Source organism: Vicia villosa, linkage group LG2 (genome assembly GCF_029867415.1).
Source record: "Vicia villosa cultivar HV-30 ecotype Madison, WI linkage group LG2, Vvil1.0, whole genome shotgun sequence".
Lineage (NCBI taxonomy): Eukaryota > Viridiplantae > Streptophyta > Magnoliopsida > Fabales > Fabaceae > Vicia > Vicia villosa.
In genome coordinates this window covers 146707033-146727282 of record NC_081181.1, presented here as the reverse complement: position 1 = coordinate 146727282, position 20250 = coordinate 146707033, and the positions used below count along the sequence as shown (strand labels likewise).

The 20250-nt window shown below is 36.0% G+C and overlaps 1 protein-coding gene across 1 annotated transcript; it reads right to left on the bottom strand.

Moving 5' to 3' along the window:
- Window positions 1-12651: 12651 nt before the first annotated feature.
- LOC131652360 (phosphatidylserine decarboxylase proenzyme 1, mitochondrial) lies at window positions 12652-18730 on the bottom strand. Its single transcript, XM_058922203.1, has 12 exons — window positions 18477-18730; window positions 18206-18297; window positions 18045-18098; window positions 17870-17935; window positions 17595-17655; window positions 17336-17445; window positions 16984-17234; window positions 16195-16301; window positions 15130-15197; window positions 14342-14419; window positions 13940-14062; window positions 12652-13705 (listed from the first exon to the last, which is right to left on the bottom strand). Exons 1-12 carry the CDS (start codon window positions 18622-18624, stop codon window positions 13544-13546), a joined length of 1320 nt encoding a protein of 439 aa, XP_058778186.1. The 5' UTR covers window positions 18625-18730; the 3' UTR covers window positions 12652-13543.
- Window positions 18731-20250: the final 1520 nt, after the last annotated feature.

Here is a 20250-nt window from a genome sequence, read left to right as displayed (position 1 = left end):
AGCTTTCTGGATGAGAAATGATCAGAAGCGTTGAGTAGAGTGATCCAGAGTTTAATTATCTTTTTGGGAAGCACCTTGCATATCTCTTTTGAGTGAGAGTGTGCTGAGTTCAGAGTCTAATGACATCACAATCCACTTTCTCAGAGTCAGAGCTTGTTTTCTTGCAACTGCACACTTAACAAAACCATTAGGGTACAAAATTGTTCTTTAAGAAACTATATATTGTTATCTTCAAAACTAAATATCAGATGTTGAACCAAATATTGTTCTTACATTCGTCATCAAACGTGTTCCTCAAAACGAAATCCAAGAAGCTAATGATTTAGCACAAATTGCTTATGGCTACAAAGTTTCTAAGAAAAAGTTAGAAAAATTGATTTAGGTGAGATAAATTTTGATTTCGACAAATACTTTTTCATTGGAATTTTCAAAGTCAAAACTGGTGGGGGTATAAGGGATTGATGAATTAAAAAATTTGGTAGGAATTTTTGCCGTTGACAATTTTTCGAATAATGGTTGGCCAAAAATTAATTGTTATTTTTTTTGGAAAATCCGATAGGAATGACAAATCGAAAAAACCAAGTATAAGGCATTGAGTTATGTTATAATTGAGAACTAATTATTTAAAAAGAGTCCCGATAGAATCTTACTTAAATGCCTTAGTGAAAGTGAAACATAATTGACAACATTTGCAATCCATAGTGGGTCATGTGGTGCTTATCAAGCAGGCCACAAGATGAAGTGGCTCTTATTTTGATAAGGTATGTATTTGCTAACTATGTTGATAGATTGTATCGAATTTGCGAAAGGTTGTCAAGAATATCAGAAGCATGCAGGTATACAACATGTTCCTGCAAACGCGTTACACTCAATTGTCAAACCTCAACCATTTAGAAGTTGGGATTTAGATTTAATTGGTAAAATTTGACCTACCTCATCCAAAGATCATAAGTATATTTTGGTTGGTATAGATTATTTTATCAAGTGGGTGGAAGTTGTTCCTTTGATTAATGTTGATCGAAAAACAGTTATTAATTTCATTCAAAACCATATTATCTATAGGTTTGGAATACCTTAAACTTTAACCACTTATCAAGATACAATTTTTACTGAAAGAAAAATAGTTGAGTTTGCTTCAAATTCAGGATTTAAACTCTTAGGCTTTGTTTGCGAGTTTGAATGGGAGGGGAGGGGAAGATTTTCGAAAACGAAATTCTAAAAAAATATAAGAAAATATTTGATATTTTTTGAAAAAATGATTTTGTTTAGAATGATAGAAGAGTCATTATCATTACTAAATTTTTAATTTTCAGAAAACTATAACAACCTAAAAATATTTTGAAATTTTATGTAAGCCCTTCAAAACCCTCATTCAATACAATTTTTTGAGTCCCCCATTTTATGGGATTTTTGGTGTTATGAATAAACTCAAATCTTCCAAAACCCTCCTAGCAAAAATCTTTTTATGTTTTTCACTCAATTCTTCCTATTTTCCAAAATCCTCCCTTCCCTTCCCTTCCCTTCCCCTCCAAACTCGCAAATAAAACCTTAACATTTACCTCTTATTATGTTCAAGCGAATGACCAAGTCGAGGCAGGTAATAAATTTATAATTGAGCTTTAACACTCTCTACTATAAGAGTGTTATTTTTAAAGAAGGGAATCATTAGTTTTTGTATTGGCAAAGAAGAAAATCAAATAAGGTATATCCTTATTCCTTTCGATGGAGTGAGAAAGTTATCATACTTAAAACTCTTTACAAAGAATACTCAAGAGGGGGAACAAAAGGCCTTACCATCTTGGCATTTGGACTTGCAATCATGCAAGATTAGGAAGTTTTTTAGTCAACGAGGTATCTCAATGGAATGACCACTAGTTTGAAATATAGATAGAGAGATAAGATTCCAATTCAATTCAATGAATACTGATTGAAAAATTTGAAGTGTACTGATGATATAAAAGGCAATATATGTAAATACAGAGAACGAAACGTGAGTGCCTAATAGTGTGCCTACACATAATAATAGTTTGAATAAAGAAAACAACTTTAATTTTTCTTTTTCGGATATGGAAATTAAGGGAAAAGTAACCAACTCTTATGTTCTTCCATTTGAGGTAATCACTTAATAGTGTACCTAAATTAATGGAATTATTTGGATTTAGTTAAACACCAAGAATTTGTTGATCTATTCCAAATATGCACTAAATATATTTTAGGTCACTCAAAAACTCTTTAAATTTATATTAGATTAATTACATAAATATAAATAATAACTTTTTTTTAGAGAAATTCATGTGCATAGTTGAATCGACTTTTACAAATTTCAAAAACACTTCTAATCCATTTCAACTTGAAAATTGATTTTTCTTTTCTTATTTGTATATTTGTTCAAAATCATTTTTCTTTCTCTAAAAGCAATTCTCTTATAGCATTCGTTTGATATTTAAAAGAGACAAAAACAATTATATAATTATTGAGATATATAATTAATTCTGGAGTGATTTTGAGATGTTTGATTCTTTTGAATTAGAATTGATTATGTCTTTATAATTGATTCTACTAGAAACTATAATTTGTAACTTATAAGTTTAAACATGATTTTTACACTGCAATTTATTGTCTAATTCACTTTTGCATAAATGTATTCAAACATAAATCAATGTTATTAAATTCAATTTTTTTTTTAAAATCAATTTTACCCAACTCAATTTTATCAAAATAAATTTTCTCCACCGCCAATCCAAACACACTTAGAAGCTACAATTCCTAACGGTTGAGTTTAGCAGAATCAATTTTACATTTATTATATTTTATTTGTTACAACTCCTTTTAATTTTAATTTTTCGTTCTTTATCCTCTTTAATTTTCATCAATTACTTCTTTTCATTTTGATTTGTATTAGAATTTATTATCATTTTGTTAATTATAGAGTCAAAATCAATTTTGATAAAATTATTCAAACAACATGTAGTTGTTAACAATCACTTCTATATTCTTATATTCTAACATAATAAATCAATTTTACCTAACTTAATTCTCTCAAAATTAATTATGTCAGCTGTCAATACAAACATACGCTAAATTGAATGATCTATTTATAAAAATAATTTGGCTCAAACTACCTACCATTTCAATTTTAATACAATATTTTATTATTATTGTTTAATTATACATGTTAATTAAGAATATTTGAATCATTATCTATGCAATATTTCATTTTGTATTGGATTATCAAAGGATACACCAATTACTACAATAACACTTTTTAGGCTTTTAATAGCACTTTAAAATGTTATCAAAATCGATATTATGGTAAGTTTTGATCTATTATAGTACTTTCAAAGTTTAAGAAAATGCTAGGATCATGTGTCGATCCTTTATTTATATTCAACTATGATACTAAATATTGACTATGTTTAACCAGTGCTATGGTTTTGTTAAAATAGACTCACTTGCTATTTAGAAAGTGTATTTTGACAAGTTTTAATTAAAAATGTTAAATATAAGAGTGTTCACGTTATAGTTTAGATGGTTTTGACTTTGAACTGCAAGAAAAATTATACGATGCAGTTTGACTCGCTTAACTTTTAAAACTAAAATTAAACCAAATCATTGTGGTTTGAGTTGGTTTGGTTTTTTATAATATTTTTATTAATTCATGCATACACATATAAAAGACAATATAATTTATGTTTAGTCATCTACCAAAAGAACAGGCGGCGGCTCAGAATGAGGGAACGTTTCAAAAAGCATTGGAAAAGGAAAAGCAGGAACTTGAGAAGACTTGTGGGACGGTTATCAAGGAACTACACCATATTCAAAAGTCAAACCTAATAAATAAAGACATGGAAAGGAGGAGGAGAAAAGTAGGGGAAAAAGAGTTTTTGTGGGACCGAAGAAGTTGTTGGATATAGATGTGAGGTGTTGGGCCAAGAAGAGAAAATTAAACAGGAAAGCCCAGATGGAGAAAAAACAATTGAAGGCCCATAGCGATAGTGAGTGGCCTTATTGCATATTACCCTCAAACACAAAAGCAGTGGTGCAGTCGATACCTATTATAACAAACAATCAAAAAGAGAGGAATCTAGCAAGTTCGGGGAGCACACACAATAATACAACAATATATCCAGTGAATCTGGTAGCTGATTCTTCTGAAGGAACAATCATTTGCAGCAAATCTATGGAGGGTTATAAGAATGTAGAAGGCGAAGATAGTAAAAAGAATAGCATAGAAGGCGATTTGGGAGATAAAGTGTGGAAAGAAATCAGATTATTAGGGATTTCAAGGGGAGGAAGAAAGGAGGTGTTAATGGAAGCAATTCGAGAGATGGAAAAAAGAGATCTTGACGGAATGGCTTCAAGGATGGGGAAGAACAAGGGGTTGAAATGAATATAGTATCCTTCAACATTTGAGGATGCGGTATCTCTTTGAAAAGAAGGAGATTAGCTCAGATTTTAGCTCAGGGTCAAGCAGACTTAGTGTTCATTCAAGAAACAAAATTGCAACAGATGGAGGAAGCAGTGGTTGAATCGTTATGGGGCGAGAAGGATATTCAGTGGTCAGCAAAGAATTCAGTTGGTGCTTCAGTAGGGATGTTAATTATGTGGAGGAAGGGAGTGGTGGAACCCCTTTTCAGCTTCAGCACAGAAGGAGCATTGGGAATTCGTACATATTTCAAGGGTCAGGTTTTCTACTTTGTTAATATTTATTCTTCATGTCTGATAGAAAAAAAAGAGAGAGCTATGGTCTGTTTTAGTGGAAAAGATGAACGATCTTGGACCAGGGTGGTGGTGTGTAGGGGGTGATTTTAACACAATTAGGGACAGAACTGAAAGAGTGGGGAGAAACAGTATGTATAGGTGTGGAGAAGCTGCTGAATTCACTGATTTTATCGAAGCCATGGGTTTGATTGAGGTTCCATCGGTGGGAGGCAGATTTACATGGTCAAACAAAGATGGAAGTGCAAGGAGTAGATTGGACAGGTTTCTACTTTCTGAGCAAATGGCGGATAGTTGGAAAATTGAAGGGCAGATTATCGGGGACAAAGATATCTCAGATCATGCTCCAATATAGCTAAAAGCAAATGCTAAAGATTAGGGCCCGAAACCGTTTAGGGTGAATAATTGCTGGTTTGAACATAAGGATTTCAAAAGTTTCATGGAGAAGGAATGGAAGGCCATGGAGATAGAGGGGAAGCAAGCTTTTGTTCTTAAGGAAAAGTTTAAGGTGTTAAGAAATAAACTGAGAACATGGAACAAGGAGTGCTTTGGGTGGGTGGACTTGAAAGTCGAGAAGGCGGTACACAGATTAAATGAAGGAGATAGAGCAACAGATCAAGGCGATATCAATAATGGGGATTTTTCAAGAGCTGAGCTCATGGATGAAATATGGAAAAATCTGTACCTTAAAGAAATTTTACTGAAGCAGAAGTCCAGACAAAAATGGCTAGTTGAGGGCGATTGCAACACTAGATACTTTCATGTGGTGATGAGGGATAGGAGAAGGAAAAATGCTATTCTATCAATACAAGATGGTGAAGGAGTGATGACAGAGAAGGTTGAGGACATCCGCAGGGAAACCTTTAAGGTTTTTAAGGAGAAGTTCAAGGAGGCAGCGACGGAAAGACCTGAATTAGAGGGGAATAATTTTAAACGAATTACTGATGATGAGAGGATCTCATTGGAAACAGAATTCTCAGAGGCAGAAATTCGAGCGGCTGTTTGGGATTCAGACGAGGACAAAAGCCCGGGCCCCGATGGAATCAATTTCAAATTTTTACAGGAGTGTTGGGAATTCTTGGAGAAGGACATAGGAAAATTCGTGCAAGAGTTTTATGAAAATGCTCGTCTTCCAAAGGCAATCACAACATCTTTTATAGCTTTAATTCCAAAGAATGTAAACCCTCAAGGATTGAAGGAGTTCAGAACCATATGCCTAGTAGGATGCCTATACAAAATTTTGTCTAAAATTCTTGCAAACAGATTAAAGAAAGTTCTCGACGGCATTATCTCACCACACAAACTGCTTTTGTCCCAAGAAGACAAATTTTAGATGGTGTGTTGGCTCTAAATGAGATTATTGACCACACGACTAAGGAGAAGAAAGAGTGCTTTGTATTCAAGGCGGACTTTGAACAAGCGTATGATTGCGTCAATTGGAATTATTTGAGAATGTTGCTTATCAAATTTGGCTTTGGCTCAAAGTGGCGTCAATGGATGGAGGCTTGCATTTTTAATAGTTCCATGTCTATTTTAGTTAACGATAGTCCAACCAACGACTTTACGGCTGAGAGGGGATTAAGACAAGGTGATCCCCTATCACCCTTCTTATTTACATTGATAGCGGAAGGTCTAGCTGGTTTATTTCAAAAAGCTATGGAGGAGGAAAAGTTCGAAGGTTACAAGCTGAATGAGGAAACTGAAATCTCGTTGCTGCAATTCGCGGATGACACAGTGGTGGTGGGCAGGGGCAGTTGGAATAACCTGTGGTGTATCAAGGCAATCTTCAGGGGCTTCGAATTAGTTTCTGGCCTGAAGGTTAATTTTTTCAAAAGCAAGATATACGGCGTGAACTTGCAAGAGGAGTTTTTAGTGAGCGCGTCCAGTTTCCTATACCGCTGTAGGGATTCTATTCTGTTCAAATTCTTAGGCATACCGGTGGGTGCGAATCCAAGAAGGTGTGCAACATGGAACTTTGTTGTTGACAGTTTGAAGAAGAAATTATCAACTTGGAAGGCTCGTTTATTGACCATTGGAGGGAGAGTAACGCTACTAAATTTGGTGCTATCAAGTATACCAATTTACAACATGTCTTTTTACCGAGCCCCGGTCAAAATCATAAAAGAGGTGATCAAGATCCAGAGCAGTTTTTTAAGGTGTGGTCAGGAGGAAAATAGGAGCATTATTTGGGTGAGATGGAATAATGTGTGTAAACCAAAAGACGAAGGCGTCCTCGGCATAAGACACATTGGGTACTTTAACAAAGCTTTACTTTGTAAGTGGAAGTGGAGAGTATTGAAGGAGGACAGATCCATTTGGAGAAGAATTATGAGCGCACGATACAGAATCATTGTACATGATGTGATGATGGGACAGGAGTTCAAAACAAAGCGGAAGGATTCAGTTTGGTGGAAGGATATGATAGCAACAAGTTTTGCTAAAACTAACGTCTCTGATTGTTTTGCAGGTAACATTTCTTTCACCGTGGGCGCAGGCAATTTAGCGTTATTTTGGCATTGCAAGTGGATTGGTGAATTTCCACTTAAAATTTCCTTCCCTGAGCTGTTCAAATGCTGTATCAATCTGACGGGACTGATTTGTGATATGGGCAGCATGAGCGCAAATGGTTGGAATTGGGATCTGCACCTTCAGGCCGATGCGGTGCTGGCTGATCCGCAGCTAACATTGGAGGCTTTTGATCTGTTTGAAATTTTGCTGACAGTGAATGTCAACTCAGCAGTGGGGGATTCTTTTAAATGGTGGCCGAACAATGACGGTTGCTTCTCGGTTAAGAGTTGCTACAAATGTTTGAGGGAGAAGGATCTTGAAGATGTCTTGTCCAGTAACACAAACGCGATTCTGCACAGATTTTGGAAGAGTAGGATTCCCTCAAAAATCAAAATCTTCGGGTGGAGAGTGATGATAAACAGATTGGCAACTAGAGATCAATTGGCAAAGAGAGGGATCAACTTTGATGAAGAAGACAAGGTGTGTGTTTTATGCGGAAACCTCTTTGAAGATTTGGAACATTTATTTTTTAAGTGTGTCGTTACGTTAAGAGTGTGGGGTCGCATTTTTTCATGGCTGAAAATATACATGGGTGAAGAGTATGTTGGGGGAAGCCACTTCAATCAACTTTCTATGGTTTTGGCTGGGAAAATTAGGAGGAGGAATATGGTCATGATATGGTTAGTTGTGCTTTGGTCCATTTGGATTACAAGAAACAACATTATTTTTTACAGTGGCAGCTGCATACTGGAAGATTTAGTGATGAATGTTAAGGTTGTGTCTTGGAATTGGATGGCTTTTAGCAATAGGGGAAAGCATGTCACAAATTTATACAATTGGATGCATTCTCCTTTAGATTTCTTGAACAATGTTTAAAGCTTTGTTAACATGGTTCCTGTTGTATTGGATTGAGTACCCCTAGTACTCGATTTAATATATTTTGCTTATCAAATATATATATATATATATATATATATATATATATATATATATATATATATATATATATATATATTACTAAATAACAAATAATAATGTCAATGAAGACAAGTTACAACATTATAACAAAATATTAATGTATATTACAATGTATATATTATCTAAGCCAAAACTAGGCTACAAGACAGCAAGAAAATACCTCCTACTATTAAAAAATTCAGTCACAACAACATTAAACTCTTTCATTAAAATCATGATATCTGAATATCTTCCATTAGAACTTCTTAGACCTCATAATCGAAGAGGTTAATACTTAAAAACAAATAAAAAGATTTAAAAAAGAAAAATGACTTTAAAACATATCTTTTCATTTCAAACACATATACTAATCAGATTCAATATAAGAAAGTCTCTCATTTAATTGTGTGAATCGAAGTCATTTTTAAAATGTATCAATATAATAATATAAGGAAATTTCTTTGGCCACCTCCCAACCTTCTAGACCACCTCTGATGAAAAACCCAAACTACCCCTGACTTCGGAAATGCATTTCCGAAATGCAAGAAAAAGGTGTTTTCGGAGATGCATCTCCGAAAGCGCCTTTTTTTTTAAAAAAATTGACTTATTTCGGAAATGCATTTCCGAAAACACCAGTTCGGAAGTTCATTTCCGAAATATTGCGCGTTTTGCAGATTAAGAAAAACAGCCCCCCTCCCCCCAAATCATATACCCTAAACCAATATCAAACTCAACTCCTCTGAGATTTTCTGCAAACCCACTTCCAAGGCTGCATCAAAGGCTCCAATCACCTTGCTATACTACATTCAAAAGCCCTCCAATCACTCAGTTTGTAAGTTTTATATTTGTTAGATCCATATTTCAAATGCATGTTAGGGTTGTTTTCAATTGCATAAATGATATAGGGGTAGGTTGTTAGTAGTATTTAGGTTGTTTAGAAGCATTATGGGTTGTTTTGAAGTTTGATTTTGGGGTCTGCCATTGGAGGTTGCAAAGAAGTTCTGCGCAGGGGTGTTTCGGAAGTTCATTTCCGAAAACACCTCCATTCCCAGTTTCGGAAATGAACTTCCGAATTGTATCAGAAGTGCAATTTTTTTAGTTTTTTCTTTTGTCTCGCATATTAATCGATTTCAATTGTTTACAGGAACATGTCAGGAAACCAACCAGCACGCATCAGACGGGGTAGAGAGACCCAGACTGCGTCGGCTAGACGCGAGCGGGCGGCGGTGCAGCTGGCGTCGACACAGGGACGGGGGCAGGGCCGGGGACGACGTGTGCGAGTTCCTGTGGACGTGGGAGAAGGTACCTCTTCATCTGGATCTAGGAGTCGGTTGGCTCGGGTATCTTCTACCCGCCAGCGAGAGGAGGAGGATGAGGAGAAGGAGAAGGAGGTGGCAGTGCCATACCACCAGCCGGAGGGGGTACCGGATGTTGACCCTCCATCCGGGGAGGAGGATGAGCAGGAGGACAGCTACCCGGGAGGGTCCTTTGACACTTCCGTGCTGATATCCTACCGCGACCACGTCGCTCGGCGGATTTGGGAGGGAGAGATATTTTTTATAATTTAACCGTTTATAATTTAGGCGTTTATTTGATATTTTCTTAACGGTCTATTTAACATATGCTTTTATTTGTTTTTTTTTTGTAACAGGAGAGAGATCCTTTGAAAATGGTGAACCACGCCCGGAAGATTTTCAGTCTGTTTAAACCAGTAGCTGAGTGGTTTAACGACGCGGTGCGAGGTTCAGGACTTAGCGGGCTCTGCATGACGGGGTACACCACCATCAGCCACGGCATGCAGGGGGCATTTGTGGAGCGCTGGCACAAGGAGACGTCTTCTTTCCACTTGCCGGTTGGGGAGATGACGATCACCTTGCATGACGTGTAGTGTCTTCTCCACCTGCCGAGCAGGGGGCCGCTGTTGACCCACTCCCGGATCCAGAGGGTCGAGGCCAGTCAGTGGATGGCGCTCTATTTGGGCATGGAGCCCAAAGCTGCTGACTACGAGTGCATCACGACATCTGGGCCTCATATCCGGTTCACCATACTGAGCCGCTATTTCGAGCACCACCTGGACGCGGCAGCCGATGCCGAGGAGGCGGGTGACGATCTATTCACACAGTATCACCGCGGTTGCGCTCTCCGGTGCTGGTACATGCATGTCGTAGGCGCTGCATGCTTTGTGGACAAGAGTGCAAGGTACGTCGACGTGACCTACCTCCGCTACTTCATGGCCCTGGATAGCGTTCACCAGTGGAACTGGGGGGCAGCTACTCTGGCATACCTCTACCAGAAGCTGAATGAGGCCTCCAACTGGAGGACGAGGCAGTTGGTCGGATCTTGCACACTACTTACGGTACGTTTCATTTTAATTGTTTCGTATTTATTTATGTTTCGTATTTATTTATAATACATTATCGTGTTTCTGTTTCAGAGCTGGATCATCTCCTACTTCTCCCGCATCCACGGCTTCCACATCGATCCTGTGTACGTTGACGCCATGCCCAGGGCCGCCAGATACGTTCTCCAGAGGGGGAACAATGCGGTGGGACCATACCGTGGATACCTGGACCGCACGATGCACGACGACGTCACCTGGAGGCCGTTCAGCGACTACGCTCAGGTTGTCCCCTTTGATGACATTGCTTTATATTCAGGCTGGTTGGCATGCGGGACCGGCATCATGGTCCGGTATCTCCCTGAGTGGTGCATGCGTCAGTTCGGATTCGTGCAGCAGATACCCAGGTCACCCTTTGAGGCTGCTCCCGACACAGTGATCCGAGTGCAGCTCACTGCCATATGGGAGGACTGGCAGCATCATGTGGTACCGCAGGAGTACCGTCGCACTCGGGTCACACAGGACTGGCACAGTGTGGAGGGATACGTCACATGGTTCTACCGGGTGTCACATCCTCTGCTGAGACCCGACGTTCCCGGCGCTCCTAGGCCAGCACACGAGGAGATCCTGGAGAACCAGCAGGCCGAGGATGACCACGCCATTGATCTCATGCCGATCTGCCAGCGGATAGAGATGCTTGGGCGGGACGCGTTGGATTGAGGTGTCGTTCATCAGGGTGGTCCAGAGGCAGTCGCCGTGATGGAGATGATCGTCACTGATACGGGCTGTGCGGCGACATACAGGCGGTAGAGGAGGTCCCAGGGAGAGAGGGTTAGGCACACCCAGTAGTGGTCGGGTTTATTTATTTTTTGTTTTTGGATTGTATCTTTAGCACACTATTTTTATTTGGATTTGGATCGGCTTGTATATATTACTTTTTTTTATCATATTAGTTTTTTCTGTTTATATGTCGCTTATTTTATTTTCCGGTTTCCTTTAATTAAAAATACGAGACTGTTAAGAAAAACATAAAAAAAAACACAGTTTCTGCATAATTCGGAAGTTCATTTCCGAAACCCCCAAAATCTGAACAAAGGTGTTTTCGGAAGTTCATCTCCAAAAACACCCCCATGAGGTGTTTTCGGAGATGCACTTCCGAATTGTGGAAAATTTTTTTAAAAAAAAAATGTTTCGGAAGTTCATTTCCGAAGCAGGGGTAATTTGGATTTTTCGCTGGGAGTGACCCCCATAGGGAGATGGCTAAAGAAATTTTCTAATATAATGAGATTTGATTTGTGTGGATTTACAAAATACAAACCGCAAATTAAATTGAACATTCCTGTTTTGTTAAAATCTGATTCAAACACATCCAAATTAAATATAATTTAATATAATTTTCAATTTAGTTCAGTTAATAATTTTGTATTGAATTGGTTCAATTTTAAACACCCTGTATCTTAAAATGTATGTTATTAAAATATTTCTTTTAAAAATTAAATGAACGTAAATTAACATCTCTTATAGAAAATAATAATTAAAATTTTATTAAATATATCCTAAGATGGATGTGGCTAAAACACACATTTATAAATGTTTTATATAGATATATCGTCCAAAAATCACGTGTTTATTGATCTTTTAAATACTTGAAGTGTAGGAGAGCCTACATGAAAACCTGAAACTATGACCTTATTAAACTCATTTAGCTTATTACAAGATAGATTATCGTGTCGGTCATACTTACAGATTATCTAATAAGCCAAGAATTATATTACCAACCACTATCAAAGGTCTTGTCTGTACCTAAATTTTACCACATGCAATGTCATTTGTGAATAAGTGAAAGAAAGGGTCTTGTCTGTACCTCCAATTTTAATGTTTACAAAAGTCTTTACATTTAAATGTTAACCTCCAATTTCAATGTTAATAACAGAAGAGTCAAGTATTTATTTTAAATAAAAAAACATATATCACAAAAGCCAAGATAAAATAAAGAATTGCCTAAAATAAAATAAAACAATACTATATTAACTCTTTTATATTATATTTTTAAGCATCTCATCAGAAGCTCGAAACATTAACAACTCTTATTTTCTTTTTCTTTTATTAAATGTACAATTCTTCATGTGAGTATAAAAAAAGTATGTATTTTCTATGATCCTTCCTTGTTTAACATTAATGTCATCTCATACAACAAAATTTTAAATATTAACTTGTCAATTCTTCAATTTGAATTTCCCTGTTATATTATAGAGCAAAATTATGCAAAAGTCACTTCTAATGAACTGTTATCATTATTGTGACAACAACAGGTGTTTAATTTGAGTGGGCCATTTGAAAAGAAGTAGTGATAAGGTGTTGTCGAAGCATTTGTAGAATGAAGATGTGTACATGTTGGGATGGAGAGGTTCAATCGTGCAAGTTAGGCACACAATTCATGTGACAGTGTCTCAAATGTAAGATATGCATATTGAACCAAAATGGTAAATACCTTGAAAGTTCCTTCATACCTACCATATATTCCCATCCCACCACTAGATTTTCAGCATAAATTTATTATTTTATGGTCAATTTCAGATGAATTTCAAGTCCACACATCACTCTAGGAGTCCCATAAGTTTTGTTATATGATCCTGCTTCCTACAGTGTTTTTCTATTGACATATGATGTATCCTATCATATCAAATGATTTATCAGCACAGCTTTGAAGCATGCATCTAAAATTGAAAACTAAATGAAGTGTCAGATCGAGAGTCGGCAAACTGAACTGCAAATAAGCAATTATTAGAAAAGAAGTTGTTTTCATTGACCCAACAGAAAAATGAAACAAATGTTATTGGTGGAAATTGATATTCACAGATATTTCAATCAATGTAAAAAAAACATAGTATATGTAGTATCACTATTAATATTGCGCAAATTTTCAAATACAATACTATTGAGTTAGAATGTAAAAAAATAAATTAAAGTTAGAAAAGTGAGCCTGGGGAATATGATGAATGGCAGACAAAATTATCATGGTCACGGACTATGCCATCTCCCTAGAGCCTCGCCAACTCGTATTTTATCACCACATTTGACAGAGAAATTGAACTCTTCTGATGAATCACCCTCATGAAGCAGTTTTGAAATTGGAGCTTCGAAAACAAGTACAACAGTTGATCCCATGTTGAAAGCACCTAACTGGTGATCAAGTAAAAAATAAATGAATATCATTAGCAAATTGATCTGTGTAAATTGATATCATTGTCTCCCGTGGCCGTGCGGACACACAGGTTTTTAACTAGTCTATGTGATAGTGCACTAGTAATTTGAGTAGCATAAAAATGAAACCAAATTTAATATCAACTCCATAATCTCTGTAAGAGTAAATCGAGCGCTTAAATTCTAAAAGACAAATTATATCACACTTCTAACCTCGTCCCCTTTCTTGAGTACTCTACCAACACCTTCACTATCATAGACCCGTTCTTCAGGAGGCTCTGAATGCAATGACTTTTTCTTTGGCTTATTTGTCTGAAGTTCGGGCTCAATGAAAAGCTGCCATGAAAATGATAGTTTAAACTGATGTTATTAAAGCTGTCATGAAAATGATAGAGTTTTAATTGAAGTCATTAATGAAAAACCCAGTAATGGCGCCAGTAATGCCATAATATTAATAACGGTAGATACATACATGTTGTCCAGGCCAAAGGGTTGGCTTTAAATTTTGGGCTTGCTAGCTTTTATTTTTCAACTTTGGTATCATTAAAAAGGAACTATTCATGTTTTTAGTATTTAGGGTACTACAATTACATCATTAAGGAACTGTGGACAAACCTTAATTGACCCAATATTTGTAGCACCAACTGCAGCAAGTGCCATAAACCCTTCCTGCCATACACCTTCAAGGACAACCTGGGCATTTTTTAAGTGAAAAAATTTAATCAATTTTGAATAAAACCAATTAATAACTGAAAAAGTAGACAACATCCAAGGCAAAATAAAGGTTGAGATTCTAAGTAAGATGGCAGAGTGACAAACTTTTTAAAAAAGAACTTACTAACTATTGATGTATTTATCCTATTATAAAGTGGTGAATGGAAAACTCTTTTATGGCAGGATTCACCTCTTGGCTAATGGGTTATTCTTTATGACTAAGTTCATCCACTAGTATTCAATGGGAATTCTCCCCAAAATAAAAGCAAGACAAGGCATAACACAAAAGGAAAACCTCCAAGTCCCAAGAACTTATATGTAGTACTGAGTACATCTATATGAAATGCAACTTCTACCTAGAACTAACTTGTAATAATTTAATTATTTCTATAGATACATATTCAAATGAGAAAAATAGCGAAACTTGGATGGAGTTGTTTTTCAGCTGACAGATTATATTCTTGAAGGGAAAAAATTTCCTCGGTAAAGTTATAGATAAATGAACCACTTGGGCATAACTCAAGTGATGAGAGAGGGAAGGAATTAAGGTAGAAGGCCCGAGTTTAATGTTTATTTAAATCGCAAAAATATATAAATAGACAAATAAAAACATGAAGCCTTGACAGGAATGGAAATAGAAGATAGCTACAACATTCTCTAATTGCCCATGGTAATAACATATAACTTACCCTCTCGTTCTCAATATAAAGGTTTCTAAATGTTCTTGTAGCACGTTCGTTCACAGGATAGAGATTGCCTGCAACAAAAATGATAAACCAAACCGATATTAAGCGATGATAAACTAATTATGAATTAACTAGTATGCTGCATGAAAATCAATATATGCAAAACTTGAAAATCTACAGTTCTACTCAATTATTTTTACCTTATGGTTCCAATAATTATTTCATAATATACAGAATGAAAAGGTAGGTTACATTTGGAGAAATTAATAAAGCACATATCCACCTTCAACCCAAATCATGAACTTTTACCCATCGGCAATGAAACATCGAGGTTGCCTAAGAGGAGAAAAGGAAAGAAATAAAGAAAAAGGTTTGAAATGAAGAAGCCATATAAGCAAGTTATGATGAAAGCGGTTGTTTCTTTGGAAGGTACGCCCCTAATGATAGCAGGTACAAGTTACATGGCAATCTACATTACACAGAAGAGTACGCAACCAATTAAAGAATTCATTTTTCTTCAACCCAACAACTAACACAGATAAACATCATTATATATGACAGTGGAAAGGAATTTTTTACCCAAATTCCTTCTAGAAAGGGTTTATGCTAAAACTCAAACCTGTGAGAGCCCATCCTGAAAAACTAACCTATTCGATGGAAAAGCATCTGGCCTAAGTACAACATTGAACCTATTTCTTTGCAAAACACAAACATGGCATTTTGTTACCCTTTTGAAAAGCAAAGTTAGCTATGGCCACTTTGGGGGTCTACTAACTGTGGTGTCAGAGATATATTATAAAATCATTCACCAATCACCCCGTCTTTACTCTTTACCAGACAGCTTAAGCTTTTCGGATAGTTGGTTCATGACATGACATTAGAGCCATTCTAAATGAATGATTTATTGTTCAATCTTAACTGTCCTCAATCCTCTTTTTTAATGAAAAAAAGAGAATCTGGTATTAACACACCTTGTCTTCATCTAAGAACTTAAAATTTTGAAACCGATTAACATGAGGTGTTACTTTTAATTTGTTAGACTGGTAAGATTTGCATGAGATGGTTTACCAGAAAAATGTCTGCGTACAAGAATATTCCAGTCAGCTGGGGAATGTATCCGATGGTAATCTCCAGGCTTTAAGTAAATCACACAGTAAAAAAGGCCTCTCTTTGGGCTGCAATGGAAAATTTTAATGATGTGTCAAGCATTAGATTTAGCTTTTGCAGCAATAAAATGTTTAGCAGAAATATTGGTGTTAGTGAACCACATATCAGTGCAAAACAATAATATGCACTTGGGTAAAAATGTAGCATTTATGGTAACAGAAATAAAAAATATCAAAGTAAAAGGCAGGCCTCTTAACCATGTAAGCATTCCAATAATAAAAGTGCTGAAATACAAATTTTCTTGTGTAGTTTGAAGTTGAACTTCAAGCTTTAAACTACTACTAAGTTTCCATTGTAGTTGTAAAATAAAAAAGAAAAACCATAAGGAGAAGTACGGCTTCCTGAAAAGATGACAGGAAAGAATTTAAAAATTGTAAAAGAAAAAGAAAACTTTTTCACCATAAAGCTTTTATGGCACCATCAGGCCCATTATCCTGTTTAGTCAAACCAGTACTGGTTTCTATCACATGTAGGCAGCAAGCTTGCAAAATTCATATGTTCAAAATCTATCTGAATTTTACAATATAAGTAAGTTTCAATCAAATGTGTCATGAAAAAAAGAACAGTAGATGCATGATTAACATTTACAATTATCTTTAATAACCAGGTCTATTTCAATTCAAATGCTCACAACCAGATGAATTAAGACATTGGCAGCAGAAGAAAATTAGAACTACATCAACAAATTACCAAGATAATGTTGGGTCCCAAACTTTTGGAGAAGCTAATGAAACTCTCCACCATGATTTCTTGCTCTTCTCAGTAGTAGCTATTGATTCACTATGCTCCTCTTGCACATCGCTATCAACTCTCGTTGGAAGGAGAGATCTTGCACCAAGAAGGGAAAAAACAGGATAAGAAAACCCTTTAACTTGTTCAATCATTGCCCCCGCTCCTTTCAACTCACCAAATCTTAAGATTGTACCATCCACAGGACTGTTCTGCAGAAATAAATACCGTCAAGCAAGTCATGAATCAACTATCAACTAAAAATAGTATCAATGAAGATGTTTTGGATTGCCAAGTAGGTGTTACCAGTTACCAGACATTGAGGATCAGCATCGATAGGCCGGGAACCTTCTTTCAAAGCACGGACAAAAAATTCCTTTAAAGATGCATACTTGTCCAGAGGTAAAGCAGCTTCTTCTAAATCTGAGACGTCATTAGGAATTAGGATTACATTGACAGAAATTTTAAAGCATAGTTTATCACGAACAAATTCTTCCAGTTTAATGGCTATATCATATGAGCTTATTACTATGAAATGAAGAGACATTAAAAGAAAGGAAAAACTACAATACTTGAATGGAATGCCCGAGCCCAAGCTCTGTATACGTGTGGCCTTAACCACACTGGTATTTCCTGAAAATTTAAGGAACATCATACATTAAAAGTCCATTAGTATTTCTTCATTAGGTTCTTATAGTAGTTATATTACTTCCAATACTGAATACTGTCTCTGCATTCTTATTACAAGCTGCAATGTAGGGGGAACACACTTGAAAACAAAAATAAAACAGCTTAATGGATATATACAATAAAAAAAGAATGTTTGAAGATTGAGTAGACTTCTTACCAAGCTAGTCAACTCTCCCCAACATCTAGAAATTGATCGCAGAGGCAGTAATCTCAAAAATGAAGCCTAGTATTGACATGTACGTAACACACGGGTCTCAATAAGTGTACGGATACAGCACAAAAAATAAACATAGATTCTTCCATTCCCATTCCAGGGAAACTAAAATTTATACCTTCACATCAGGTTGGAACTCCATCTCAATTCCTTTTTCTCGCATATCCTCAGTCTGCCACAAGTGTAAACAACTTTTGTTATCGAGATTATAAACTATAAAGCTGCAATTGAGCAATAGATAACTTGAGCAACAAACTCAATAAACAGTTCAATGTGTACCTTCTTGTCATCATACATTCGTCTGGCATGGAGAGCACCAAGCATAAGTATGGTAGCAACGGTTGCTCCAGGTAGAAGATAAGAAGAATCCCCTAAACAAATTCATAGCAATAGCCTCAAAAAAGCTTTTCAATCTCAAATCAACATTGATAATATTTTGACAAGGTTAAGTATTTTGAAAACCTACTTCAATTTATAGAATTGAATATTGGTTCAATAAAGAGTCAAAGAAAAATGAATGTTGAATGGAGAAGGAATTGAGTTAACTGACCTTGAGAGTTTCCATTTCCAGAGTTGATAGAGGGGCGAGCGTGAGGTGTTGGAAGCTTTTTAGCGAAGGAAGTGAAGGGCTTAGTGTGGTTGAGGTAACGAGTATGGTAAAAGAGTAAAGGGAACCTGTGCGGAACCTTTGGTTTCATTTTCGCAGATCACAGGGTAAGAGGATAACGGCGAATTGCAATGATACGGTGGAGTGTTTATTGAACCTCCTGCTACTATTCGGCGCTGCTCTTCATCGTTAACAAGTTGAAAAATCTTGAGTTTTTTTTTTTTTTTTAAGATATTATAAATAGAAAAAGTTAAATGTAATTAAATGCAATAAAGTTATATTTCAAGTTTCGATACATTAATGCATGTATTTTAAGAAAATATTCTTTAAATATGTCATTAGTGTGTGCCCTTGGGATTCTAAGTAAACAACAATTAATATTTTCCTAAAATTAATGTTCCGTTTTCACTCAAATTTTAAGAGACAACAATTAATATATAGATTGTGATTTAAATACATATCACATATATGCAAATTTAAACATTAATTTTAAATCGTCTGATTATTATTAAAAGTTCTTACTTCTCATAATAATTAAAGTTCTCATTTTATACGTCTTTTATATATATATATATATATATATATATATATATATATATATATATATATATATATATATATATATATATATATATATATATATATATATATATATATATATATATATAGGATTTCTCAACCAATCTCACGCCCTTCTTACGCACTATCGAATTGACAAAATTGTCATCGTACTTCCGTAGATGCATCTTCGAAAGCACATTTTTTTTGTTTAACGTTGTTTTGTTTCATAGATGCACATGCGGAACACTTCCGTAGGTGCATCTACGGAAATATTTGATGTTATAACTCGCGACACACCTTTCCCCTCCCTCATTCTTCACATTTTCGAACTCATACTCTCTCAACCCCAAACTATATTTCCCCAACCTCAAAAGCAATATCAAGTTCGGCTACGTTGTCAACATCAACTTCAAATCTCTATCAAGTTCAAAGAGATATTTTAATTAGTAAGTTTTTGGAATTTTTAGTTATTTTAAAGTAGTTTTGTAATTGAATTAGAATGTGATATTTAGGTGTAGAAATGAATTGATAGGTTTAGCAATAGTGTTTAGAGACAATGTATGGGTTGTTTGACGTTTTAAACGGACGATCAAACCACAATTATAGAGTTTGTAGTGGCTGGAACAGTACTCAGACGCCATTGTTGCGTTTCTCAGTTTCAGTTGCTTTCGTAGATCCATCTACGGAAGAGATGGACGTTAGGACATTCCGTAGATCCATTTACGGAAGCACCCAATGTTGTTGAAACTAACATGCTTCCGTAGGTCCATCTACGGAAGCACCCAATGTTTTTGAAACTAACATACTTCTGAAGATGCATCTACGAAATTTTTTTTTTTTTAATTTCTTGTTTATTTATATTTCATTGTTCATGTATTGTTACCTATTAGCTAAGTAGATGTTTTTACAATGCAGACATTATGACTCACAAGCCAGATAGAGATATACATGAGAGACTATGCCGCACGCATCTGTGCGTCGTGAACGGGCGCGTGTTATATCTCAGGTGACTGATGGAGCTGCTGTTCCACCTAATACACCCGCTCCAGCCGAGACTTCTACATCTGTCCCAATTGAGGGGCTCTCAGCTGCTGTTCCAGTTCATACGCCCGCTACAGCGGGGCATTCTACAGTTGTCCCAGTTGAGGGGTCTTCC